The following is a 27,925-nucleotide window of genomic DNA, read 5'->3' on the forward strand; positions in this document are numbered from 1 at the left end:
ATATCACCATGAAATAATCCTCACCCTGTACTCTTCATCATTGTCCTTACAGAAACAAACAGTTATTAAAACATCATCTTTGGCATCAAGGATCCCATCGATAAATGGAACAATACGGAATATATGCTTCTGTTTTGCTTCTTGGCTGACTAAATTAACAAAGACGTAGCTCAGTTTGTTAATATCAAGACTGATCTTCTCCGGGTACAGCTTCGAATCAACATGGTTTTCTTCGGTCCAAGTTATTTCACCTATAATAAGTAATGTTATAAAAACATATTAATTGGTAATCTTAAATACAGTAAATAGGAAGAGGATAACGAGTGCGGAAAGAGAACGAGAGGGTGAGGAGAACGAGAGTGGGGAGAACGAGAGAGGAGAAGAACGGGAGGGGAGGAGAACGAGAGGGGGTAGAACATGAGGGGAGGAGAACGAGAAGAGGAGCAGAACCAGAGTGAGGAGAACGAGAGGGGGAGGAGCACGAGAGGGGGGAGAACGTGAAGAGGGAAGAGAGGGGGAGGAGAACGAGAGTGGGGAGAACGAGACGGGGAGGAGAACGAGAGGGGGAGGAAGACGAGAGGGGGAGGAGAACGAGAGGGGGAACTTATTAAGTAACATATATTCGACAGTACTGATTCTCATGATTTAACTCACTGTACATCTCCTGGTACATTCCAAAATTTGCATTAAAAGAGTTTACGGTCACCATTTTTACCTTGTTGTGAATTTTCTTCATCTTTTAGACCAGTAAAGACAATAACATCATGTCGATTTGGCTCAGGGATAATAGCCGAGTGAGGAATAATCAGCTGTGCTGGCTTGTTGAGGTTGAGTCCTTCTGGCTCTAGTTTTATCAGGGGTGTCATTCTGCCCCTATGAGCAATTCCAGGGAGGTGTATGTCAGGATCATAGATTATTTTAACAGCAATTACATGATCAATGGATACAGCACCATCAGGAATAGTCAGAAGTACCCCCATGATGCTAATAGTTCCACCTTTACACTTTATCCTGTGTTCAATGTATGAATGATGGTGCCTCATTTCAAGTATTTGTGAATCTTTTCTTTGTTTTTGTAGTTCTTCTCTCTCTGGCCTCTCCATCAAACTCTCCTTACGTTGGTCGTGATCTTCCTTTGTGTCCTCTCTTTCATCAGAGCCTTGTGATGGAGTTGATTCATCATCAGGGACAGGTTTGACATTTTCAGCTAAAAATAATGGAAACACAAACACTAGTAAATGACGTTAAGCTTTGACTTTATTTACATATTTTTTTATAAATTGCCAAACTGAGCCACATTAATAAAATACTTTTCAACAATACCGCAGCCTTGCTATTGATTTATGAAGCAGGCACGTTTTGAAGTAACCATTATACAATATGTTGACAAACTTTATGTTGTTAGAGAATTTGACGAGTGGTAGCAGACATCAGGAGAATCAAAGATTCTAGCATCGTGTCTGAGAGTGACCACATGGCTTCAATGGATCCATGAAATATTGGCTAATCCCGTGGGACCTAAATTTTGAGCATTTTTGTATTTTTAATCTTTTTACTATAAAGAAATGAAACCAAATGGCAACACATAATTGGCAAAAGATCCGAATATTAAGCCCTGACTGTACTGTACTAGTTTTGTTTTGTGTATTATGATTACATCATTGTATCTATTCTTACCAGGCCAGTCGAGCAGTTCTAGTGCTTGGTTTTCTTCAAACTGAAAGGGGTCAACTTTAGACTGATATGGAGCTAAAAGGTTTTCATTTGTTCGGTTTAGCTGAATATGAACCAAACCCTTTTGTAGGTTAGTGACATCGTACAAGTTGATGATGTTTCGTGTCTTCATGAAGTTAATCAGAGTGATTCCTGGTGTCTCTATCAGAGAAACCCTGCGTAACATATCAATTTCTGCCGGTGGTAGACCAAACAGAGTTGCTAATTTCAGAGTGCTGTCTAGAGTAAGATCATCGGCAACATTGACCATTAATCTGCCGTAATCAGCTGAAATATAAATAACAGTAAGAATAAAATATAGTTAAAGGTCACACTCAGCACAAGAAGACAATTGACAATCATTAAACAATGGATGAGATCACATTTCCTTTTAATCATTTGATTATTAGATTGATTCGTATCGCATTAATATGTAACAACAAAATACATTTCTTTAAAATCAGTTCAAAAGCTAAAGAAAACATAATTTATGTGGAATATGAATAAATGTAATTCCATTTTTAAGTACTGTTGATGTAACTGCTCATTTACACAACAAACATTAGTGTTACCATAACAACTTAATTGTCACATTTTGAAAACATAGCAATGAATTTTAACACCAATTGATTTAAAAATTAAAAATATACTCTTCAGATTCTAATATGGTGTGATCTAGCTCACTTTATGACATAAAAGTAGAAACATTATAATGAGGAATTAGGTAAGGCATATATTTTCTACAATATTTTCACATGAAAGACATGGCAGGTGTTAATATGCTTTATGTTATTTGCTTCTTGGCCCCAGCGACATCTATATAAATCTAGACGTCACCCTATACACTATAAACAAAATATACTAACCATTGAGGTATGGAACGCGAAAAGGGCAACCATATTTCGTTGTCTAAAGTAAGTTTCTTGCTGTCTTAGCTAAAGTTCTTGCTGTGAGTTTGAGCAACAACGTGGTAAAACAGCAGCAACAACTTTAGTTTAGACAACAACAAACTTTGTTTAGACAACGAAATATGTTTGCCCTTTTCCAGTTCCATATTCAGGGTCTTGTGATGTGCTTCTGCAGCTTCTAACCATGTATGTTATTTTACTAGACTTGTGCTGCTAAAGAAACCGTGAATCCTGTCGTCTGCTACTTATGTCAATGTACATTGTGCATGCACAGTCCTGATACAGATGCTGTATGTGTTCCATCTGCAGCTCAATCATTTTTTTAAGGAACTAGCAACTTTGCAATTGACAAATTGTAGTAAACATTGTTACCTGCATCACTTAGCTCAAATTCTTGGTTTGCTTAGTCTCTCCAGGACTGTAGCAGCTATGCAATGATGACAATACTTATAGAAGGGATATATTTAAACAATTAAAATGATATAAGTTATATGTGTTAAGATGGAGCTCAACTCATGACCCTCCATGGTTGGTATGTGTTCTTACAAAACTCATAATTGACATATTACAGCAGTCTAGCCTTCTGTTTAAATGTGTCTATGACCGACCCCCAAAGGACCTTATAGTTTAATGACTATAAATATGTTCAGTTATACAACAGATACCTGGATGTGTTATTTTTTAGAAGAAGAAGATGGTGATCACCTGGCTACCAAAGGAGTAGTGCAACATTTGAAGTTTTAGAGAAGTTTGATGATTAAACCCAGGTGAAATTTTGGATGTGTACGTACAGTAATCCATCTTCATAAACACTCATCAGTACACATTAAAGTGAGATATATTTGAGGATTAAATTAGTACCAGTGTATTGGTTCAATGATCTCAGGTGAAAAAGAAGATTCGCCAAAACCAGGAAAAGATTAACAAGTTAAACTATGCAACTTGTACAATAATCCCCGCCCATATAAAGTCTGCATCATTTGACATTTAATGTCACTAATTTAATTTATCCCCGGACTATCCTTTAAAAAGACTTAACTTGTTTCCATGAAACCTCTTGATTTATTTACACCCGTGCACAGCTCACTTGACTTTTAATATCTCAATATGATTGCCAGTTTGACAATGCATCTGCACTAAATTAAATCAACTTAAGGACCCCCCCCCCCCGCCCGTTGGCCCCTTTCCTTCCCCCTCTTTCTACAGCTTTGAATATCTGCACGTAGGACTATGTAAGGACAAAAATACTGATATAAGGAACCACTGTACTGCGTTGTTCAGCAGCAGTAATTATCTTTTCGTTGTGATCATACCTGCCAAAGTTGATTGCTGTGATATGTCTTCCGTAACAGATGCATATGAAGTCTGCAGATAAAAAACATAGGAAATATATCTTATTTGGCGTACTGAAACTTTAATCAAGAGGGAAACACCTCCCAGCACTACTTGCTTTTAAATACATTACATATGCAGCACAAGAGTAGTTCGCAAGATAACCCTAGCTGAAATTCATGCTGCATGTACCAAAGCCAACCGTTGACCTGCACCTGAAACATCAATGAGGTTTTACAACATATTAGAAATTCAGATCAGCAAACGTTTTACATCTTCGTTGAGAACTGACCTTTTGAAAATTTGTAGGGTTTGACTTTAAACCTTAAATGAGCTTTCCCCTATACTAATTGTACAGCAATTTTACATAATCATGTGGGTAATCTACAATACATTTATTCTTTTTTGCAGGTGAAGTTCTCAAGATAAAGTACATTCGTTATTCTGAAACTTGGACGTTTGCTAACCCGAAATGACCTTTGGTCTCCACCAAAAATAATTGGGTTCCTATACTCACCAAAAGAAAAAACACATGCCGACTTCGAGCGGTGATCTTGGGATATCATGTTTAGTTTTCAGGTTTTTGTTGATACGAATTTACAGAGTTTGACCTTTGATGACCCCAAATGACCTTTGACCTCCACAAAAACCAATAAGGTTTCTTGTACTAATTTTGGGGACGCCACATGCCAAATATAATAACTGCAAAGGTTACTGATTCTAAGACATTGTGGTTACAAGCTAGGGCGTCACGTACACATACCAATCCTCTCGCATATACACTCGCCAATCTGATTGAATAGGTTACTTGCCTTCCTATGGTATTAAACTTCCAAGTAACCAAACAGAACCTTAGTTTTCCTTTCTATCACCTGTCAAGTTACACCAAATATGGTCTTCAACTGATTAAACCAACTGATTGTAGAATAGGTGAATGTACTCATACTCACTTCACATTACTTGTGATCCAATGTAGCATGAATGTTGAACATTTTCGTAACTCATTGCATTATTTCTGTAAAGCTAAATATATTGTTGTCACCTTGTAATAACCTTCATTAGTTGATTTGATCATAAATTCAACACATTAATGATCTAGTCACAATATTTTCCTAGCTTCATAAACGCACACTTCATTTGACTTCATTGACTGCATCAGGTGAAATGTCCTTTTTATGTTACCGTACTAAGCTGTAAGAACCAGAAAGGGATACTTAACAGTCCGTAGTAAACCGCATTGTAACCGCACTAACATGTGAGAGAGCTCTAGTAAGCCGTAACTATCCATAAGTTATTCGTACCTATATTGAGTAGACCTAAGAAGCTATCTATAAAAATCCTTATCAACTTGTAACAATGTCGTAGAAATCCATCCTGGATCCGTATCAACCCGTAACAACCCGCTCTGGATATGTATCATCGCATTTTTACGTCATGGAAGCTGCTGGATCGCCTTGCGCTAGAAATTGTTCCAAAATGTCGCAGGAACTGGGAAAGTGTGAAAGGGGCTTTACAAATTCTACCTGTTTCAAAGCTTCTCTGGGTAGCTTCAACACCTCTTGTAAGGCCATGGATTCCTTGGCATGTTCCAGTTGAGACTTCACAAGTTCATCTTTTGTAGCTCTCAGACTTGATTTAGCATCTTTCAGCTCCTGTCATGTAAACAACACAGTGAATGAGAAAAGAAGGATGCACCTCCCAGTGGTTACTTGCAACAGATTAAAATTTATACTAGCATTGAAGTAGCCCATGTCTGAACGGAACATATTCTCCAAGTTGACAAACTTCTTCATATTTATTTCCAGGCAGTCTGCACTGATAACCTTTTGACCTTTACTTGGGGTGTGACTAATTGCAAAATTACTACCTGGCTCAGGGAAATCACATGTTTACAATAAATTAGTGCAGAGAACTGTGACCTAACCTTCAAAGGAAACCGCCATGAATGGACTGTTCTAGAATAGGAATGTAGGCCTATCACATTGAACGACAGACGTTCATTTACTGTATATCAATTAGGTTGATTAATTTTATGTTTTGATGGCCAATTAGTCCAATAATATGCTTTAATTTACTAAATATTGTGCCACAGCACAAACATAATTTTTCTGTTACTTTTGCTAGTAAACTTAAACTGTCACTTGTAACTAAACAATTAGAACAATGCGGTGAAGCTTCAGTTAGGTAGAGAACTTCCACTTCAACAAACATCACACCATGCATTGCAAACACTCCCAAAGAAATGTTCCTGGGATAAAGGGATTAACTATTTTTACGTGTGGGAAAACAGAGAGACGTGTAGGCTAGATTTAGCACTTAAAGGTTAAGTACAATATGGTTCTTGAACTCGTGATGTACAAATTTCACGCCTAGATGTATCTTTGTAAATGTCCACTTTTTGATTGTTTTACCTTTACAAATTTTTGATTGACCTAGTTTAAACTCAAATATTAATACGTGTAGAGTTAATGTACATCACATGAACACAATATCATGCTTGTATAAAAATCTTGAGACAAAGAGCTGTTAATATGTTCATTATTTGACCTTTACTGTTAGATATCATAAACTTTACCTAATACCTGAAATACATGTTGAATTTGCAAATGGTAACTTACAAATTCACTTTACACCACTAGATCGAGCAGAAGGGTAAACTTGATCAAAGTGACTAAATTTCTCATGACCCAAGTCAGGTAACTTGGTCATCAGTTATCTATAATCACATGCTATGTGAATTTCTAACCGATTTTTGCTGCTGAAGTAATTCATCCTCTCCATCCTTCAATAGAATCAGTCTGTTTTCAGTTGTAATCAATCTATCTTTCAATTTTTGGTTTCGTTGAAATCGTAACCTATGCATTCATGCAGGCGGAGAGTGTGTATGTGTGTGTGTGTGACGCCTGGCTTGTAAACACGGTATCTCAAGTTGGGAAGCTTGGACCAATCTAATATTTGGTGTATATGAGTACCACATTGAGTAGATGTGAAGGTTGGAAGTTACGCTATTGTAATCAGGGAGTCGACCCGCATCTAGGTGACCTTTGACCTCAGGTTGACCTCCAGTGACCTGTATTAGCTTCTTTCAAGTTGTTTCTTTGAAGTTTCGTGGTCATATTCCAATCTAACTTGTCCATAAGTGGACTCCTCTGCAACCTTAATGTGAGAGGTTATTAGAGATTTGGTTTGGTTTTGTAACACATGGTGTGTGGATTCATAACATTGAGTTCAAGAACCCTATTGCTTTTGATAGAGGTGTGTATAACCACGTACAGTAGACTGACCTGTGTTAGCATGCCATAGTGTTATTGTAGCAGCTAGATCTGGTTATACTAACAAACAGACGTGTAGTGCATTGAAGTCATCGAAACCTCAATGCATTTTGCATTCTGGTTGTCTTACCTCCTTTGATGTCTTTAGTCTTCCAGTTAGCTGTTGTTTATCATCTTCTGATTCAGTCAGTTGGTGAGAGAGTTCCTGTCTTTTGCCTTCCAGTGCCTTTAGTTGGTCCTTGTTTAGTACTTTTTGGGTTACCACAACAACCATATAAGGTAAAAATATGGTTAAGATTGCATTCCATCCAAGAGATTTATTTATATAAGTAAACACAGTTCAATGTATGTTATTAATTTATGCGGTAAAAACTTCCCGGTAAATATTGTGACAAACTTGCACAAAATTTAGTCCAACTTTAGTCTTTAGTCCAACTTTAGCATGTTATTGGAGGTGACTATTCTGGCCCTGATTCTGAGCAATTGATCAAACTCAAGCCCCATCAATGATCCTCCAATAAACTTAGGATATTAAATTACAAATTTTTTAAAGGAAAGGAAATTACAAAATTTTACCAATCTTGTCTAAACATATCCCAAATCAAACTTTTGAGTGTATTCTATTAGTTATAGACTTATGCAAAGCTTTGACTGTAATTGACTTTGAATGAAACATGTAGTGCTGAATAATTACATTTCTAAAAATCCAAATTTCTCTTTCTCGGTTTGAAGTACTTTAAAGTCCATTGCGGTTACTCATTTATCACATTATTTGTGCAGTATTGATGGAGGGTCCTTCTTCTATCAGCAATGGGTTAGTTAAGTTAAGTTTATACCATAGTATATTACTTCAAATCGCATCTATTCTTTGTGTGGGCAATGCGTTTGCATGTGTCGCGATTCATAAAATATATAACTTTTTAAACTTTCTCATAAAAACATACCTTGACCTTGTTGGTAGACAGTCAATACTGCCACCAATTTACTCAGTCCTTTGTCAGAGCATGCTCTCATTAAATGACTGATGTCATCAACAGAAACCTTCCCTGCCTCTCTGAGATGGTGGATAGCAGAAAAAAAGGGTGCATCACTCTCAATAATATCCTTTGATTCCTTAGCTGGAACTTCAAAGTAGTCAAGTAGCTTCTGACAGTCATGTTTCTCAATCAATGATTCTGAGCACATCAGGAGGATATCAAATGTAAAGATGTCACTCTAAAACAAAAAGAAAATCAAATTAATATACTGGTGGTAGCAGACTATAAAACAAAATCGATGTAGGAATTTGAGGCACTGAAGCAGCAACATATTCAAAGAGCTGGATTTATTTTAATATAATGGTGTGGATAATGTGACTTTGGTTTACCTGAGTTCCTTTAACTGCAATATTGTATATTGATTTCCGAAATCAGAATAAATTTCAAGTATACAAAGGTGACAATGGATGGACTGATTTTTCAGACTTGATGTTTCTATACATGAGGCTCTACCAAGAGGCTTCTTGTAGATTTATTCATGAGTCACCAAATTTAAATTATAGCTTATTGGTCTAAATATTTTTCTTCAACTTCAACCAATAAACACTACATTGTGACCAATGTTTCTGTGTGAATGTTTCTTTTCACTTATTCTTTTGTAAATTAATCTGCTTTCTGTTAAAAGCGCCGTAAGCAGTAACTTTTGTCTACTGATTTGGCGCTATATAAGTCTCTATATAAGTCCCTATATAAGTCTAAACATAATTGTTCTATATAAATCTCTATATAAGTATCAGCATCATCAGCAGCAGCATCATTAGCATCATTAGCATCAGCAGCAGCAGCATCATCATCATCATCATCGTCATCATCATCATCATCATCATCATCATCATCATCATCATCATCATCATCATCATCATCATCATCATCAGCATCATCATCAGCATCATCATCATCATCATCATCATCATCATCATCATCATCATCATCATCATCATCATCATCATCATCATCATCATCATCATCATCATCATCATCATCATCATCATCATCATCATCATCATCATCATCATCATCATCATCATCATCATCATCATCATCATCAGCATCATCATCAGCATCAGCATTAAAAGGCTTTAAAGGAAGACCATATTGTTCTTACACTAGTTGACATGTGGTAATGCTTTCTCATGCATAGGTAGCATTGATCACATTACAGCCATGTGCATAGCAATTGAATATTTTACACTGTGTGCTTAATGACAGCTAATGAATGGGGATCTTTACTAAAGTTGATTAATGTACTGCATATAAAAACAATTACGCAGGATATTGTGATCTTCACTAACACAAATTGATGTATATTGTCTGCATTTCTGACTTATTTTCAACTAAATAAACCACCCTCCATCCCAAAACAGAAAGAAGCTTGTGTCACACCAATTTATCCAGACTTAAATACTGTGATCAAATCAAGGTATCATCACTGCAGTATTAGCTATACACGTGCACTAGGGCCAATTGAACTAATCACTATGGCATAAAATAAGATGAAAATATTGCCCTTAATTTTTCTTAAATTTTGCGTCATTTCAAGGAAAATTTAACCTATTGTGTTCTTAGCAATACTTTGCATTGAGATTTGTGAAATGTGTATATTTCAGCAGATTTGAGAGCCAAACTTAATGATACAGGAGGTGTATGTCATGAAATGTTAATTTTGCATCACTTTTCATAGAATGTTGGGCTAGAATCCCTAGATATTCATTAAAGATATATTTGCCCATAAAGATATCACTTATTGCATTATTTAGAATATTTCACATTCACTAATACCAAATTTGAAGAAAAAAAATACAGATTGTATGCTCAGAAAATAGGAAAATGTTTTCCAAATTGTGTGTGTTGCTCTAATATGCAAAGTGCAACAAACATCCAATGGCCTAAATTTTACATTAAATTTTGCACTTTCTTTTTCACCATTTTGATCTCCCTCTTGACAAACAAGTTATAGTTGTGTCCTTAAACAAATTCCGAAATCACTAGTAACAATTTGGTATAAATGAGCAGGTTGTATAGTCAGAAAATAAGAAAAAATATTTCCCAAATTTTGTATGTTGCTCTATTATTGCAACGGGTAACAAGAATTTTAAAAAAAATGAACTTTCTTTTCCACCATTTTGATCTCCATCTTACCAAACAAGTGATAGTTGTTCTTCATAAAATTCCGCATTCACCAGCAACAATTTTGTTTATTTTTGAAGCAATTAAGATTGAAAAAAAATAGGAAAAACAATTTTACATTTACATTGACAGTACAAAGCACTTCCATGACAAACTTACCAGAATCAGCAGATCCCAAAGAAACATGTGTCCTTATTTTTCATTAAATTTCGCAAAGTAGATCTCAAAACATCTAAGAGTGTCTTTTCGTCACTTATTTGCATAAAATGATACCCAATTTGTTGAGCTTTAACCAAAGGATTGCTTTAATAAAAGGGAAAATATTCCTAATTTTACCATAGGCCTATATTTCCTTCATTAGTACTTACTGTGTGATATTCATAGACTTCTCCAGTTGTCTGGGTAACCAAAAACAATCTGTTGATGCTATTATTGATCCTGATTCTCCTGGAATTATCAGGAACTTTAAGAGAAGCCAACATATGACCCCCAGAGATGGGAGCATGACCCCCAGAGATGGAAGAATGACCCCCAGAGATGGAAGAATGACCCCCAGATGGAAAGTAAACAACAACTTGTCTACTGCTACCAGCATCAGCCCATAATATAAATATTAATCCATTCTCTTCACTGACTGTTATACTACGTGCTTGTATATACTGTGTGTTTTTATATTCCTGTTCTCTTTCTCCCTCACTATTATACATTGAAGCTTTCCGATAGCTTGTACAGATAAACAGTTTATTATTACTAACTGTTATATCACAGGGACAGTCTCCTACTCCTAATCCTTTTAAGATGATTGTCTTATTTATGCTCAATTCTCTCGCATCTAAGACAATCACCTCTTTGGATCTTAAACCGACATACACTAAATTATCTCTGGTTGTCATACACCATGCTACACCTTTAAACTTCCGTTCCTTGACCTGGTCGCCGTTACTACTATCGTACAATGCTATCGTCTTCTTACAACACGTTAAAAACAGACGATCATCCAGTAAACAAACAGACCGCCATGTTGAACCAAACTCGGTATATTCCTTAGAAAAATATGGATCTGACGTTAATAATAACGGTTTTCCCTGATAATCAGGATTGAAGTGAAATTTAAAAAGATCGATAAAAGTGTAATTTTTCCCGTGGTTAGATCCAGCGACTGCCAAACGGCCAGTATCGAGCACGTCCATGAACAACACTTCGCAACCATCTTGTACAGTGAATCTTGGTATCGCTGTATGTACTCTGTGTGTGTGGAAGGCAAAAATTGAAAAGTTAGGTCAGGGTTGGAAGCTTGTCTCCGTGGTAACGAAGAATGTAGAATAATTTTCTATTGAAGAAATGTTGATGAACAACGCTCAGACTACGAAGTGACTAGGAATAATGAACGGTACTGAATCTTTAAGAAATATATTGAGTACTGCAAAAGTCGCGAACCACAATGGCTATTGCTCAGAGCAAGATAATCGTCACAGTATTCTCGAAGTAATAAGGAATGAGACGTTCATGGCCTAATTATTAAGATACTGACCTATATAATGCCATTAATTACAACAGAACTCTCTCGCTCATGAGCGTGAAGGAAAGTACATGGCCGCATAAATATGGCTAGCGGAGTAAAAAGTGCTAGAATTTGGAAAATCGACCGAATAAAATATTTTCCTATTTCAGTATCCTATTAAAGTCGAAATAGTTTCAAGTTTCAAGTTTATTTTCCACTTTCCATATATATAAACAGTAACAGAGTCAATGAGTAATTTATTCACATTATGATGAAATAACAATAAACAAAGTTCAAAATATGCTGTAATGGAAATGGAGGAACCAGAAGTAAGTAGAGACTTTTCGAGTCTGGACCTTTAATAAAAAAAAGAAAAATTTCAAAAATCACATAAGTACAGAGAGTAAAGAGATAAGGAAATACATAGAAAAAAATAAAGAGGAAGCGAAGGAAGGTAAAAGCAAATCCATACAAAATTCAGAACAAAAAAAAATTTAAAATTAATTACTGTGTTTACGGATATGGAAATATTCCCTTCACAAAATTTCTTTCGCACCGACTATAAGCCTAATTAGTGTTAAAAGCCGGCAGTTTCAGTCAAATTGATGAAATTGCATAGGCGATATTTAGTTTGCTTGAACAGGATTTATCATATCTTCAATACTCATCGTTAGCATATGTATGAACTGATGTAAATTTCTGATTAAAGTTGTCATGTGTGTTGACATGACCACATGCAGTACAATCTGATGTATTTGCTTTTAGCGCCAAACAAAGGAGAGCTGGTTAGAAGCACTCAAGTTGCAACTGTGTGTGGTGGAGCTGTTCAAGAAAGCTACCTTTGTCAAAGGCTCCGCTAATGATGAATAATGGCGCTATTAAAGAAAACTAACTTTGTTTAAAGTTTTCATGGGTTAACTTCAGACAGAATTTTAGTCTTGAGTACTTTGACATATTATAGTCCAAGAAAAAGAAAGGACACATTTGACTGCTAGTAATAATTTTTCTATAGCTACACAGGTTGCAAAAATATTTACTTTCAGAATATGCTAAACTCTGGAATGCTCAATTAAGGGTCAAAGATCGATGACGTCGCCCCATCAGGGCAATGTTATATCTTAATGTTAATACATTGTATTAAAATTCTAATAATTTCATCAAAACATTGATTTTATCTTCCGGAAAATGTTTGTTACATGCTGGGCGATTGACCCGATGCGGGGGATCCGAGGTGACAAAGAAGTGCCCGTTTCATAGATTAGGGAGGCATACTCATATTAGAGTCTATATCAGTCCGCTTGAAAGTTCTCCTTCAGGAAAAGTACCAAAAAAGCAGTAGGAGAACAGGATCAGGATCTCGTTTATTTTTGTGGCATGCATCTTGAAGAGCATGAATGGAAGTGCATGTGCTGCAAAAATTGGGTCAAACGACGCAAATTTAGACCCCTTTGGGCCTCCCGGGAGCAGCGTACGAAATTGTTTACTACTGAGTGAAGATCGTTTGTTTACAAGTGACGAAAACTGTAGGCTCTGATAGCAGAAAAATCTCCATGGTCATGAACCGAAATTTTATAGTGCCATGAATGACCAACTTGTCAACTTTTCAGAGAAGGGTAGCGTTTACCTAGTGAGAACTTCTATCTAGACTTAGAGAACAGCCACATTACTTTTTCGACTTAGTGTGTAAGTCAATGGGACTTTTAATCGGAGTATGCTACCTTAGATGCCATCTTGGAAACATACCGTACTTTGTCATTTTGTGTTATATAACAAATGTCCTTTGTTGAGAAATCTAAGAAAATGTAATCATGAAATGCCCTTTTGGTGATAAATTAAAGTTATCAATCAAAAATCTAAAATAATGGGATTTCTGGCACAGAATGCAGAAAGTATCCACTTTATCGGCGATTTGATATGGCTTCGTGCTTTACCTCCTCAATGTCTTCGTGATGTCCTAGTACACTTTTGATCTTGTGTGTTTGGCCCTTACCCCCCCCCCCCTTCCTTCGACACTGAACCCTTTCCCACATTTCAGGAGTATTCAGAAGTTTTCTGGGGTTTATGAAAATGAAAGATTGTTAGTATACAACATGTAAAGTAAACAACTAATCAATATTTTTCTTATACTGGCATGTACAATTATCGCCAAGTAAAAACACATTTGGAACCTTTATGAAAATAAATATACATATATATATATATATATATATATATATATAAATGAAAATCATTGCATTAACATATATATATATATATGTATATTTATACATATATATATACATAATAATAATAATAATCATAATCATAATCATAATAATAATAATGATAAACAAAAATATATATATATATATAAATGAAAATCATTGCATTAACATATATATATTTATACATATATATATATACATAATAATAATAATAATAATAATAATAATAATAATAATAATAATAATAATAATAATAATAATAATAATAATAATAATATAATAATAATAATAATAATAATAATAAAAATAATAATAATAATAGTAATATTGCAAATACTTACGACGTTTTTGTGTTGGCCATTTTGATATGTGCTTAATGAGTTCTTCGAGAATTATATTAATGCAGCTGATCTGAGAACAAAATTAGGAATAATCTTAAGAAAGAAATACAACTTTCTAGGAAAAATTCTTATCCAGGAATATCGTAATAAATACAGAGATCATCAGCAAGGAAAGAAAATGTTTCTTTGTTTTAATGCTGTGACCTTGTTTATGTTTAACGAGTAACCTTGGTTTTATATAATGGATGAAATTATATTGTTTGGTCATTTCAAAAATGTTCCTTAGACTTAATCGTTAATTTCAAATGATGAAATCTACGATTGATCAGGAATTTACAGTTACGGTTCTATTTAGTTCATCCTGGATTGCCAAAAAGACGATGAAATCGTGAGAAAATAGTGGAAATATAGTAAAAACTTATACATTAATATATAAACGATTGTGAAAGTGGTGATTTCCTTTAAAGAAATTTACAATTTTATTCAAAATGTCCCGTACAGACATGTTGCAAAATTTAGCTTTAATTGCCTACACTGTAGTGTTGTTAATAACAATTCAGAAAAGTTTTATTTTACTTCAGTGACAGACGTCTGTGCAAGACACATGCATGTGAGGTACAGCTAATGTTTTTCGGAAGGTCTTCATTATAAACTCTTTCTTGATATAATTCAATGCATTTTGGTGCTGAGTCGCTGGCAGGTCAACGAAGCGTGAAGTGATAACAAACATTTCATTAAAAGATAACGTAATGCTATCAGTGACTTTGATCAGAGGATGAGACAAATTCTCAGGTGAACATTGTAAACTAAACACTAAAGCGTTTTAGTTTTTACTGAACCTACTTGAATCTTATTTTGAATGTTATGAAGTTATTTAATAAATACATCGATTTTGTTCTCTAAAGGGTGAAGGAATAGGAAGGAGGGAGGGAGGGTGTGGCGTAAAGTCAATAAATATGATCTGCCTGTAAAGTCTACAGATCATCGAGATAATCACATAACCTGAGATATTCCCCTCCCTCCCTCTCCCTCATCCTAACTTCCATTGAGTAAGTGGGCCACTACTATTGTCCCTCTAACAAGTCCAACATAAGTCTGTAAAAGGCGAATACAGTTAAAGCGTCTGTCATATACGGCCGACTTGTGTGGTCAGCGGTCTTATAGTTTTATCTAATAGCGGTATATTGGAAATTCTCTACGATTTTCCCTTATCATAAAAATAGAAACCTGACAATATACGGAGATGAAGTGTTACACATCAGAGTATATTTGGCATTTTGGATATGTGGGGGAAGGAGTGAGGTTGGGGAGTACAGACGGGAGTAAATACATTGTATGGAAATATGTTCAAAACCCGGTTTATCGTGTGTCGATGCACATGAAGGCGAAAGATGTGAGCTTCGTGTATGAGCTTCGTTCTTCTATGAGTCAGCTTTAACTTCTTTCTCTCTAACTTTCCAATTTGGACATAATTTCGGCCTCATATATAATTAAATATTTATATTAAAATTAACATGATTAGCCCTGTTCAGAGTTTATATATTTAGGTTTTAAGGAGAAACCTTATATTCTACTACTCTAATATTAGACTTCTAAAGATGTAGTGAATATCTGCATATTTGCTTATAATGTATCCCCATATCAAATGTATTACATGACTTTACTTGATGTAACATTTATTTCAAAATAAACTCCAGCAACTTCAGTACTATTTGTTTTGTCATTCATTATTGTCATACACTCCATGTAGCATTTCGCGAAGAAGTTACCATCAATACCAATCGATCCGTGTCCTGATGGTGAAATTGATATTTCGTAAAGGTTCGTTCTATCTATAAGGTAAGTGCCGCTGACAATATCGACCAAATAGTGGCTTCGAAAGGCAGGTATTCTCTAACCGTAGATAAAGAGCAGATGGTAGTATAGATGTAACCAAGATGAATAAAAATTGGCTTTATTGGCGAGAATATTCGCTGTGTTCTTGATACTATTGATTTCTGCAGAGAACAATCTATCCCGGGTGTTTTACTGTTTATTGATTTTGAGAAAGCCTTTGATAAGTTGAATTGGAATTTTATATTTTAGTGTTTACATTTTATTCAAATTTAATGACAACTTCAATACCATGTGTTTTGTCATTTATTATTGTCATACAGTCCATGCAGCATTTCGCGAACAAGTTACCATCAATAACAATCGATCCGTGCCGTTATTGTCATTCACAGCCATCCTCTCCTCCAGACTCAGACATACAACAATCGATAATCTGCACCCAACCAAAGACCAATTCATTGAACATCAGATCTACTCACTCCCCCAAGTACTTTAAAGGTAGTCTGTATGGGCCCCAAATCATAGCACGCTATCATTGCTAGAGCAATAGCAAAAGTACTATCCTGGAGGTCTTTATTCTCCAAACTGTGCTCAGACATTTTTAAGGAACACACAAGATGACTGAATGTCCAAGTGGGGAAAATCTCCTCGAAGGTTGTAGGCTTAATAAAAACAGTTTATGAATTTTGACCAAAAGTGACCATGTTTGAATATCGAGCATATTTGGGGCCAATACAGCATACATTTAAGGTCTTTCCAAGGCAATCTCAGATTGACAGTTTTCTATGTCTTAAACACAAAAGAATGACCTTCAGGACACCACGACGACATCTCTCATAACAACAGGATTGAGTGGGTGGTTGTCATCCAGACAAGCTACTGTACTAACTGTAGTGAAGTGAAAGTTTGTTGTTTGCACCCTTTGAATATTTATATGTGTTACGTAATAAACTGTAATGTAGCGTTAGTTTGTGCACATAGCTTTTGCACGTGTGTTTTGTTAGTTCTGAATACGCCATGATACTGGCCAGCAGCGCCCAGAGTTACTCATATCTAGAGTCATGAAGGAGATGTCCGCGTTCTCGATGTCCGCTATTTTATTTTCCGCGAGCGAGCTGGCCTCAGTTTAGTCAGAGATTAAGTAATTAATATTGTTTCATGAATGCTGCACGTACCTCTATTGTTAGTTAATTGAATTGTAGTTTTAAGTGTTTGGCTAGGCTGTGCTTTACTGTACAAAGTATATATGTAAGGTTATGTTTTTGGACCTTGGTCCTACAAGTTTATATCGTGTCTTTATCGTTAAGCATGTGGTTGCTATTCATTTCATTTATTACGTACTATTATATTATATTGTATTGTATTGTACTGATTATTAATTATTGTACCTGTATTTTAGTATTGTACTGCTCGTTGTTTAAAGAGGGTTTTTGTATTCTGACCATTATTTGTTACAGAGATTGTCCTTGAATCTTAGCCATTCTGGATAGCTATAGAGTGACAAGACTCTTGAGAAATTGTGGGTTCAAGAGGTGAAATTCCTACTGTCTAGGGACTGTTAGGTAGAAAATTCCTGTAATGGTTGCAGCTGGCATGTGATGCCCTGGATATTACTGAGGTACCAAACGTCCTCGCCTGTTGGCAAACGTATTGTATTATTTCCAAGTGCAGATTATTTCATTATGTTCATTGTACATTTTATACAGTATTATTCCTCTGTGTATTTAATATTGTTGTTGTTGAATTTAGTTTCACTGAATATCCTTGTTGAGTTATTGCGAGATGGATATTACGTAGTTTTGATATAGGTTTTCTCCAAGATTTAATAAGGTTAAGGAGTTCATTGAGCCATTTAAGTTCATTAAGCCATTTATTGTATATATGCATATTTATCATTATGTAGAGTTTTTAATAAATTGTCAGCCGTTGTTTCAACGCAAAACCACTCTTGCATCCTTATTTATCACTTGTGTGTTCGAAGCGAAGGACCCCAATTACGGTAATTTCCCCCGCCATAGGCGGTTCGCTTCACTATACTAACGAGCGATAGCGCGAGAGTTTAGCCGGATTTGTTAGCTTAATTTCCTTTGTCTGTTCGTTCATTCTCATTGTGTCCTGTTTCGATATATTTTAGCACAAGAATTATCCACGCCAACAGATCAAAAGTCACGAGCATATATCCTCTACTGTTTAAAAAAACACAACTTTCAGTATTTACACTGAATAACGCTACGGTAAACAAAATCCGAGCTGTTTAAAGTCATCAAAATTCCCCAAGATTGCGCAATACTATTGCGCAACATCGGGAATTCCTGATGGTGAAAGTGCTATTTCGTAAAGGTTTGTTCGATCTCTAAGTTAAGTGCCGCTGACAATATCGACCAAATAGTGGCTTCGAAAGGCAGGTATTGTCTAACCGTAGATAAAGAGCAGTAACGCACGATGGTAGCATAGATGTAACCAAGATAATTAAAAATTGGCTTTATTGTTTTTAAAAAAAATAGTTTTTTAAAAAGACATGTAATAAAAAATAGTTTTTAAAAAGACATATAATAATATAAAAAGTATGAAGATTTAAGAATTTGTAAATACATTAATAATGGTTAAAAAAATAGTTTTTTTTTTAAATATTTAAGAAACGTGTACAGAGTAAAGAAACTTAAGAAATTTGGTAAAAATAAAAGTGAAGTAGGCCTAAACAATATCAGAAACAAGGCTTTTAAAATGGTTAAGATTTCTTGCTGATTTTACTCTTTGATCTAGTTTGTTCCAGTCTTTTGCGGCAATGCATGAAAAATGGTTGTTATAAAAATTAGTGTGTCCGCCTGTAATGTGCAGGTTACGTGCAGTAGAGGATCTTAAATTATGATTATGAATGTTCGTAACTGGTTTAAACATCTCGTTCATGTACTTCGGTCCTTGATCATTAATTGACTTGAAAACCATGGTTAATCTTCTATACATAACGTGTCTGTCAAAAGTCTTCCATCCCAGCCTGGCAAATAAATCACTTGAACAATCTCCATATGTAGCATTTAAAATAATGCGTGCAGCACTTTTCTGTAATTTAATAATTCTATCGGTATTATGGGCTGTGGTAGTTCCCCAAACTAGACAGCAGTAGTCAAGTATTGGAAGAATGTATCCATTATAATAAAGTATGCACGTGGGAGTGTCTAAATACTGTTTAATCCTTCGTAACAGAGCTAATCTTGTACTAATAGTACTACATATGTAATCAATCTGAGCTTGCCATGTCAGGTGAGCATCAATTCTGACTCCTAAAAGTTTTTCCGTATCAGAATTCTCCAATACGATATCATTCATCTTGACAGAAATATTTCTTTGTCCTCGTAGATTGTCATAGCGTTGTCTGGAACATATTAACATTGATTTGGTTTTATTAGTATTGATTGCCATTTTATTATTCTTGCACCAATTGGAAACATTTTTAGCATCAAAATTCAACTTGCTTTGAAGAGATTCAACATTGGAGCTTGAAATGTGGAAAGTAGTATCATCTGCATACATGTCGGCTTTGAAGTGAGTTAAACATAGGCTAAAATCATTAATGTATATTAAAAATAATAGTGGTCCTAAGATTGACCCTTGTGGAACGCCATTACTAATATTCATACATGAGGACGCAGTCCCTTTCATGACGACATACTGACTTCTGTTCATTAAGTACGACTTAAACCATTCTGTAACCGAACTTGCATAGTACTTAAGCTTTGAGGGCTATTCTTTGAGCTGTATAAACTGTTTACGTAATGTTATGATTCTATGTCGGGAAATCCCCGTTAAGTTGTTTACTATGACGTAAGTAATCGTGCACCTGGCCTCTCGGTCTCCGGAAGTCTGGTGACTGCAACACTAAGGCGGTACTCTTTGAAGTCGTAACTTTCTCACGCGCGTTAACTTAAGCCATTGTTCAGGCTAGTATAAAAGGAGCTGTTGGTACGTGCAGCGAGGGACTCTTTGCCAAAATCTCGCAAGACGTCTACGTACGGTACGTTATCATATCATTTACTATTATCCAAGTTGGTAGGTTTCTAATACCACGGCACCGTGTATAACTGTTCTTAGATATTGTAAGCGCTCAGAATATTATTGGATACATTTGTGAGTTGTATAAATTGTTAGCAAACTGCACTAGTGCACTGAGGGATATTACGCCCAATTATTTAGGAGTAACGTTATTAACCGATTGTTATCATTTTACGTTATTCAGTAGCACTCTGAACTACGTGACAATGTGTGCACTTTAGTAGAGATCAGTATTCTGCCGTGATTGTATATTTTTCAGTTAGTCCGTAAGTAGGAACATAAGTGAATAGCCTAGGTCAGATATCAGAAAGATACGTTACTGCCATTTAGTCAATCGATTGGTTCTTAGTATATTTGCATCTGTTAACGGTATTGCAAACACCGTTTAGTGAACCCTATAGCTTTTAATCTGTTTACATATTTAGACGCTGCGTGTGGCGCCGCGTTGGACGTTGCGTTGGGCGTTGCGTTTAGCGCCGCGTTATACGTTGCGTTCTGCGCTGCGTTGGGCGCCGCGTTGTACGTTGCGTTATACGCTGCGTGTGACGCCGCGTTGGACGCTGCGTTGGGTGTTGCGTTTAGTGCCGTGTTCTACGCTGCGTTTAGACGCCGCGTTTAGGAACTGCGCTAACAGTTACGTTTTGCGTATTGTAAGGCTAAGTTCTAATGTAAGGATATTTAATGAACCTAAGTGTAAGTCGGAGGTTTGAATAAACGGTACCACTGTGCCACGGGCACTTTATCATCCTCTTCATTGTCATCTTTCTGTCGAGACTCTCTTTCGCCAACCCCAACATTAAAGACTGCCCCACCAGACAGGGAAGTGACGTTACAATTCAATAGTAGCACTTGAAAACTGGTATAATTTTAACTTTTTTATCAGAATATCATGATTTACTAAATCAAATGCTTTCCTGAGATCCAATAGAACAGCCCCAGTCAGTTCTCCTTTATCAATTGCTTCCATCCATAAATCCATGACATGTAATAGAGCAGTTTCGCATGAGTGCTTCGATCTGAAGCCAGATTGCGCATTTTCTAATAAATCAAATTGCTTTAAGAAACTAGTAAGAGCAATATGAACATGTTTTTCCAAAATTTTGGACAAAACAGGGAGAATAGAAATTGGTCGATAATTCGATCAATCTTGTCGTGAATTACTCTTGAAAATGGGTATCACCTTTGCGACTTTCCATCTAGATGGAAATGTATTTGTCCTAATACTTATGTTTATAATACGAGTAATACTTGCATATATATGGGGGCCGCTCATTTTTAAAACTTTAGCACTCAGTTCATCAACTCCTGTTGCTTTGGAGGCATCAAGAGTAGTTAAATATTTAAATACAAAATTTTCAGATATACATGGAATTTCGAATGTCTCATCTGGAGGAATTTTAGGACAGATATGTCTTTCAATAGACGAACTATCAAAGTTTGAATGAGTTGTGCCAGTGTAGCTTCTTGCTACTGAAGTGAAGTACGAATTAAACATTTCTACTATATTAGCATTTCCAGTAATGTTCTTATCGTCAACTCTAAGTATACTGGGGCCTTCGTTGTTGGTGTCATGGTTCATTGATTGAACATTTTTTTAAATCTTCCAGATCTCCTTTGTGTTACCAACATTCTTTGAAATTTCCTTCTTGAAATAATTTTGCTTTGCAGATCGTATAAGACATGTTACCTTGTTGCGCCAGAATCGATATAAGTCAGGTTCATTTCGTTTTGCAGAGTCGCGGCTTTTCATCGCATTCAAAATGGTTGCATTGATTCACGAGGGTTGCGATTCTCGTTTTATACGTTTTTGCTTCTTAGGTGCATGTTTATCTAGTATTCTTTTCAAACTTCTCTCCCAGTTGGAAAGGGCTTCATCAGGAGAGCTCATTTCACCTCTTGTCCTATCAAAGCTACGAAGATCATTAAAGAACAAGGATGTATTTATATTATCAATTGATCTGTATACAACAGATTTATGAGAATTTGGAATAGTCTGCCTTGTCATAAGATTGTTTTTTCCAATTGAAATATACTGGAAAATGATCACTCAATCGAATATTTGGAACATCTATATCACAAATATGATTTTCATTAGTTGCATAGATATGATCAATTATGGAGGCGGTGTGCTCCGTCACCCTAGTTGGCATATTTACTAATTGTTTAAAGTTAAAATGACTAATTATCTCATTCCAACACGAAGGTATATTAGCGTGTAGATAATCAATATTAAAATCACCGATCATTATTATCCCATGCATGAGCTATATGCCTTGCTAATCATTTCATGACAATGACCATACCACATAACCCTGGAATTTGGTGGACGGTAAACAGCACATACTAAAATATTTTTGGTAAATGGTAAGACAAGCTCAATCCATATGGCTTCAATATAATCACATTCTAACTCATTTCTCCTATTAAATGGAATGTTTTCATTGATATAAATAGCAATACCATCACCAGCTTTATTTAATCTATCTCTACGGATAGTATTATATAGAGGAACCGTGATTTCCAGATTTTGATAAGTATCGTTTAAAAATGTTTCGCAGCATCCAAATATATCAACATTCCTTCCATTTCTGTTTATAAGTGTGGGGATTTGATCTAGTTTAGGATGAAGGTGTTGGATGTTTATAAATCCGAATTGGATACCCTTAGTTATATTTACATATTTACCTTCTTTACTCTGGGGTTGTATTGAATTAGTTGGGAGATCTTGACTTACATCACTCATGAGTGGGTCCTCATACGGCAAAATAAAATGGTCACATTTGTCCAATACATTAAAATGTTTAGGTGTGGGTGATATACTGACGGCACGCTCCTTCTGGCCAGCATCCTATCGGTTCCAGCAGTGGCTTGCCTTGTGACCGAGTCGATGACAGTGATGGCATTCTATCCTCCTTTCGAGACGGCAGTTTGCCTCTACATGGTTGCGTTCACCACAGTTGAAACATCCGCGGTGATTGAAGTGGTCAGCAACTGGCTGGCGGTTTTCTTTGCGGTGGCATTCCCGCTGCCAATCTTGACGAGATGAGTTGGATGTTCGTGGATGGCGATTTGGTCTACGGTGGTACTCACGTTGGTGATCGTTGTTTATGAAACCCCTCATCCGTTGCTGCCTATGTTCATATCTGGACGTGTTGTTGTGGATAGTCCCATTCGAGCGGTGTTGACTATAGAAGTTGCGGGAGTGATTTGAAACTCCCATATGCCGGGCATTCTCCATCTTTGAGCTCTTCTTTCGAATGCAGATGGGGCCTATGATCGTTAGTTTGTTGATCAGTTTAACGGTGCCTTTTCTGTTGAGATGTACACCGTCGCCATGATATAAAGATAAGTCGATTTCACCATCTGCGTATGTGAACGACGCCATATTGTCTAAAAACTTACAATCCAGCTTATTGGTGAGTTCCTTCAGGTGAGAGTTCAAATCTATAATTTGTGGCGCATGATCATCACTCCGCGGACAGGGGCCCGAAATATAGATGCTTGGTCTATGCCCGTTCACTAGCTGGATAGATGTGATGAGCTCCTCGAAATCAGCGGAAATGTCGTTGACATTTGGATTATGTGTGTTAATATCGTTCGTTCCAACATGAATTATAATATGGCTAAATGTATGTAAATCTTCCCTTTGAGCCAGAAGAGCGTTTCTCACGTCCTTGACAGTGGCTCCCGGCAGGCAATTTACCTTCACGATCTCATCAGTAAAATCATCCTCATATACGTGTTTTAAAATAGAGTCCCCGATTATCATTACTGGTCGTACGGCATGGGGTGGTGGTGTAGGTATAGATGAGACGCATTCGGTGTAGGTGTTATGGCGGATTTGATCGGGAGTGTCTATGTTATTTTGGTTATCTGATTGCACATTACCAGTCTCTGTGTTTCTTGGCCTTGGGCTTGAAAGTTCCGCCAGTTCAGCTTGCAGAGATATAATAATTCTTAATGCCTCTTTGAGTTGGTGCTGCGTTGATTGAAGCAGGCCTGGAGTTTTAAGGCATCCCTGACAAAACCATCTCGATTTCGCTCCTTTAACAGGCTGTTTTTCCAAACCAACACATAAGAGATGGTATACTACACCACAGAAATCACAGGCGACATGCTTGGCTAGTTCACCATTGGGGTAGTGGCAGTTTGTTGAGCATGGGTCGATTAATGACGGCTCTGTCTGACACTCTGAATTGATTTGAGTGGTAATCCCGTAGTGTGTGTGATCTGCTTCCATTGTGATGTACACACTAATTCACTGTAATACTATTGAGCACTGCTTGCTACGGTAGGCACTGTGTGTAGGCCTGTTAGGATGAGTTATTCCTGTAATGCACTGAGACTATTGCTTAAGATTCTCTAAAAATTATGGTTCAAATGTATATTAAAAACGTCCAAACCATTGGTATTATAACAACAAACGTAGTCATTCATACAAAACTGTTCAAATCGTAAAAAATAGCCGTAAATTTGTAAAAATGTTGTAAGCTTTGACAATTGACCGCCTGCTTCCTTCAGGGTACCGCCTAATTCAATGTTATAACACTAACCTTCCGTGAGAGGCAAATGAGATATACAATTAGCCTATACCGTGCATACATATATGTGATTGTTATATCAGTGTAGCTTTCTTTGAATTGTACATTCACAATTTGTATGTGAGCCAACAGTAGGATACACTGTTACGACTTAATTGACTTGTTCGTGTTATGAATTGCCATACTATTGTTATCAAAAATAATCGACTAATGTGAGGTGAAAACTTGTTTGTCGGTATTATTATTATTATTACATTAGGCGATGCTGCGCTATAAACTTGTGGCACTTATGCTTTGCGTATGCTCTATGTTCCAGTTTTAACATGCAAGGAAGATGAATTGGTCAAATATATTATATTTTTATGCAGAGGTGGGGATGGAGGAGGGGGAAAACTTCACTATCCTTTCTCAGAATACTTCTTAAGAGTCACTAAATGATGAATATGGCTGGCGGGGAGGGGTATATAGGTAAAGGTGTTCTGTATGGAATAACACGGGGTAATATCGAAACGGATACAAGTTAACATGGTTTAAGTGAGAACGAAAACCAGTAGCCTACTTACCACTGAATGGACAGTAACGCGGTGCGTTGTTAGATGTAGTAAACCGAAACCTTTGATCTACCAAGACTGAAATACAGCAGGACTGATATATACTTCACAAGCACAAACAATTTACTTCACATGAAACGAAATAGAAATATTGCTTTCCTTTGTGCAGTAAGTAATCATGTAAGTCATTGCACGTATAGCCCACAGAGGATGTTTCTTCATTTATGTCAGACTAGCCGATATGTACGCAAACATGGAATGTATTAAATATGAAATATTAATCGTGCATTCAGCGGAGTCGCACAATTATGAGACTGACACGTCAGTGGCTTGTGTTTACATATTTGATCACGCGACGCAGAGAAAGCCAATCACAACAAGGTTAATATTCTCCTCCAATAATCAACAAAGCCGAAATTAGGCGTGTCTAAAATGTGAGGAATTCTGTAAGCGATGCAATATCTTAAAATACGAATAAAACTGACACAAAGACCACACGGCAAGGAAGACAATTAAAACGTGGCGTGTGCAATAGGAAGGGGGTGAGTTCAAGTCAGATCTTTTCAGGGAAGAGTTAGACCACTGCTGTGGGTTGCAAGATTTAGAGTCCAGATCAAAGTAGTATATATCGTGCCACTCCCCCCCCCCCCCCCCCCCATTGCCCCGAACATCTACTGGGAGCATCTACTGGGAGCCGAAGACTACCGTTTTACGGGGGCTCCCGTTTTCTGCATTGGGAGCCTTCACCACATTGTACTGGCCCTCCCGTTTTCTGTATTGGGAGCCTTCGCCACATTGTACTGGCTCCCCTTTATTTATTTTTTCGGGAGCCTTCGCCACATTGTACTGGGAGTCTCCCGTTTTAGGGAGTCGTTTCGGGGGCTCCGTTTTGTGATTACGCAACTGCCAAGCTGCACTAAACAAAAAAACCTCATCGGGTGTTAGATGTATCTACCCAAACAGCAGTCAAAGTATGTATATAATAAAGTTATCTGTTTTTTGGGAGATGTTTCGGGAGGGGGCTCCCGCTTTTGTGAATAAATTATTCCCTGAAACCTCCACTAAATTAAAAAAGAAAGGTCGTAATTCCAAAGCAGCAATAGTTTCAAGACTTACCAATGCACTAATTAATATCCAAGATGTACTTTCCTACGTGAACTGTCCCAAACAACTAACGTAACGGTCAAGCGACACTAAACTAAAACGCTTATCGGTAGTGTTAGATGTATAGAAGATACCGTGCATCGGCGCCAAGGTCCTTCAAGATGAAAGAGATTGAAGCAAAACGAGTTGTGACGAGACTAAATGATATGATGTCATCGTTATGTTGGGAATGCCCCTCTGAGAGCCGCAGGCATCTGTATTTCGGGGCTGTCTCCTGTTTTTTTTTCGGGCCGTTTCGGAAGCCTTCGTTTTAGCTAATAAGAGTAATATATATAGGCATCCATAAAAGTATTCTTGATAAAGTATATATAGGCCTAGGTTTAAAATTATACTTGTAGAAGTATATTTTGTAAAGCCGACGACAATAGATTTCAGAAACTTCAAAATCTGAACGAATAGGATTTGCAGAACGTGTGATGAAAGTAATCGGTACAAAAGTTGTTACGCAATAGGCTATTCAAATTGACCGAGCCCTAGATATGACGACTTCAAAGTTGGTCATAACGAACTATTGGGTATCGGTGGTGCTGCAGGACACGCCCAAGTTGAAAATGTCGCTAAAACGGACGGTCGCATCGGTGACAGTGAAGCTGAAACAGTAAATGCCGAGAAAAACGCACGATGCGGTGGATGCGATGAGCACGCGAGCACAAAATGAGTGACTCAAAGAGCAAAATAAATCTAAGTATAATACAGCAAAAACATATTGAGATATGACAAGCAATCTGTTAGTTCGTGCTCATTGTGTCCTGTTTCGATATATTTTAGCACTATTTATCTACTCTATAACAATACACAACTTTTCAGTATGTATGCCCCGAATGAACGATATGGTTATCAACATCCCAACATCCTAACTTTACTTTAATGCTTGGAACACATATTACTTACTTATGATACATACGCTATATTTAATAGAATTCGTGTTTACGTTATCCAAGATTCGTGAGCCGTTCTACTTAAATCTGAATTCGTTTCCAGGAATGGGTACACTAAAATCAACTTCACGACGTGTGTTCACGAGTCTTGAATAAATATACACAAAACATGACAGCAAAACATTGAATCCGTACAATACGTGAGCAAATTGCGCGACTAGGACTCTAGTTAGTCTGAATTTTCCTGTCTTAAATTAGGAAAATGGTACGCGAATAATCAAGGCTTAATTTACACAACTTTTCTGTTGAATTATATGTATCTCCCAATGTGGTAAATCATACATAGCGGAAACTATTGAACAAACACCGTACATATATAGGACGGGTATATATCTTCGTTGCAACGAATGGACTTTGGTAACCTCGAAGTGAAGGTCTGTTTTGTGATGACCTAACTTTTCGACCAATCATGA

At 36.6% G+C, this 27,925-nt stretch overlaps 4 protein-coding genes across 4 annotated transcripts in view; all 4 read right to left on the minus strand.

Annotated features, from left to right (window-relative positions):
- Positions 1-25,705, minus strand: part of LOC139980833 (uncharacterized) — a 108,688-nt gene extending 82,983 nt beyond the window's left edge. Inside the window, exon 1 of the mRNA XM_071992787.1 lies at positions 25,423-25,705. The gene's annotated coding sequence lies outside the window, so the exon portion shown is untranslated. The remainder of the gene's footprint in view (positions 1-25,422) is intronic.
- On the minus strand, positions 4-3,983 carry LOC139981414 (uncharacterized). The gene is made up of 4 exons (XM_071993786.1): positions 3,935-3,983; positions 1,678-2,001; positions 716-1,207; positions 4-251 (listed from the first exon to the last, which is right to left on the minus strand). Exons 2-4 carry the CDS (start codon positions 1,982-1,984, stop codon positions 4-6), a joined length of 1,047 nt encoding a protein of 348 aa, XP_071849887.1. The 5' UTR covers positions 1,985-2,001; positions 3,935-3,983.
- On the minus strand, positions 5,358-11,579 carry LOC139981416 (uncharacterized). Its single transcript, XM_071993787.1, has 4 exons — positions 10,758-11,579; positions 8,170-8,440; positions 7,356-7,474; positions 5,358-5,605 (listed from the first exon to the last, which is right to left on the minus strand). Exons 1-4 carry the CDS (start codon positions 11,577-11,579, stop codon positions 5,381-5,383), a joined length of 1,437 nt encoding a protein of 478 aa, XP_071849888.1. The 3' UTR covers positions 5,358-5,380.
- Positions 21,156-24,843, minus strand: LOC139981536 (uncharacterized). Its single transcript, XM_071993994.1, has one exon. It carries the CDS (start codon positions 24,556-24,558, stop codon positions 23,167-23,169), a length of 1,392 nt encoding a protein of 463 aa, XP_071850095.1. The 5' UTR covers positions 24,559-24,843; the 3' UTR covers positions 21,156-23,166.
- Positions 25,706-27,925: the final 2,220 nt, after the last annotated feature.

The sequence above is a fragment of the Apostichopus japonicus genome, chromosome 15 (assembly GCF_037975245.1).
Source record: "Apostichopus japonicus isolate 1M-3 chromosome 15, ASM3797524v1, whole genome shotgun sequence".
Classification (NCBI taxonomy): Eukaryota; Metazoa; Echinodermata; class Holothuroidea; order Aspidochirotida; family Stichopodidae; genus Apostichopus; species Apostichopus japonicus.